Here is a 1,116-nt window from a genome sequence, read left to right on the forward strand (position 1 = left end):
GGCTCATCGGCACTGGACACATGGATCGGGCCAATGATCAGACCCTTCACCTTCAACTCATCCATCGCCTGAACCTTTTCAGCCAAACCTGAGGTGTAACCAGTCAGAGTGAAATAAATACACAATTTGCAAAATATTAAAGACAAAAAGAAAATAAATGTGGAATGTTTCGGATCATGGACCACATCCATGTTAATACGGACTTCATTGTACCTCACTTTTGTTTTTTAATATATATGCATTACAAGACGTTCTGCCACCCTTCCTTTAAAATCAATATGATATTCCTTTAATATAGTCCGCAGACTGATATATGAGCGGAGCAAACAGGATGGCATGCAAGTGGATAAGGGAGGAAACCAGATTTGTCGAATCAGCAGCATAAGGACAGAACAATTAATGTGTTTGAACATGTTTAAAGCCTGACATCCGGCTTTAATCCCTAAACTAACCCATCCCTGCAATCCATTAACACTCCCTCCTTCCCATAAGATTTATTTTGGTTGCTTGGATGTTGGTCCATTGAGTCATCTGTCTTTACCTTTCAGATCTGAAGACTTTGTAAAGGAGTTCACATCTCCAATCTGGTACAGTGGTCCATAGTTCCACCAGTTCATCTCAGGGAGGGGCTTGCATCGAGGAGCTTGAATAATGATGGCAATCGCACCAGCTAGCATGCCCAGCCAACCAAGCCAGAACAGGATAAGAAGTGCCCAACGAACCTTAACCCACCTATTCAAGAAAAGAAAAAAGAAAACACCAGGGAGAACATTAGAGGTAGAACATTAATACCTACAAACTGCAAAATCCACACCAAGATCCAACTGAAAGAAAATAAGGTTTCACCACAGGTGCGTTCCGTACCCTGGTGTTCCAGCTACTTTCATGAGTTCTTCTTTGGATAACCCAGTGAATTTGCTCTCCTCATCTGGAATCTTCACCTTTACAATGCCATTCTTCTCGGATACAGGCGAGATAGCATAATTATTTCCAGCTTCCCCCTCGGTCATGGGCTGCTTCTCCTGCTCCACCTCATTGAGCTCCACATCTTTCATATCCACTTCAGTATCGTTGCTCATTTTGTCAGTTTATGTCAACAGTCCTGAAAACAAAAAG

The 1,116-nt window shown here is 42.3% G+C and overlaps 1 protein-coding gene across 1 annotated transcript in view; it reads right to left on the reverse strand.

Moving 5' to 3' along the window:
• LOC107578053 (4F2 cell-surface antigen heavy chain-like) overlaps nt 1-1,108 on the reverse strand; it is a 16,813-nt gene extending 15,705 nt beyond the window's left edge. Inside the window, exons 1-3 of the mRNA XM_016264049.1 lie at nt 865-1,108; nt 542-732; nt 4-88 (exon numbers count right to left, since the gene is read on the reverse strand). Of these exons, the coding sequence (XP_016119535.1) occupies nt 4-88; nt 542-732; nt 865-1,079 (491 nt within the window). The 5' untranslated portion in view covers nt 1,080-1,108. The remainder of the gene's footprint in view (nt 1-3; nt 89-541; nt 733-864) is intronic.
• Nucleotides 1,109-1,116: the final 8 nt, after the last annotated feature.

This window comes from Sinocyclocheilus grahami, unplaced genomic scaffold (assembly GCF_001515645.1).
Source record: "Sinocyclocheilus grahami isolate Dianchi unplaced genomic scaffold, SAMN03320097.WGS_v1.1 scaffold8543.1, whole genome shotgun sequence".
NCBI lineage: Eukaryota > Metazoa > Chordata > Actinopteri > Cypriniformes > Cyprinidae > Sinocyclocheilus > Sinocyclocheilus grahami.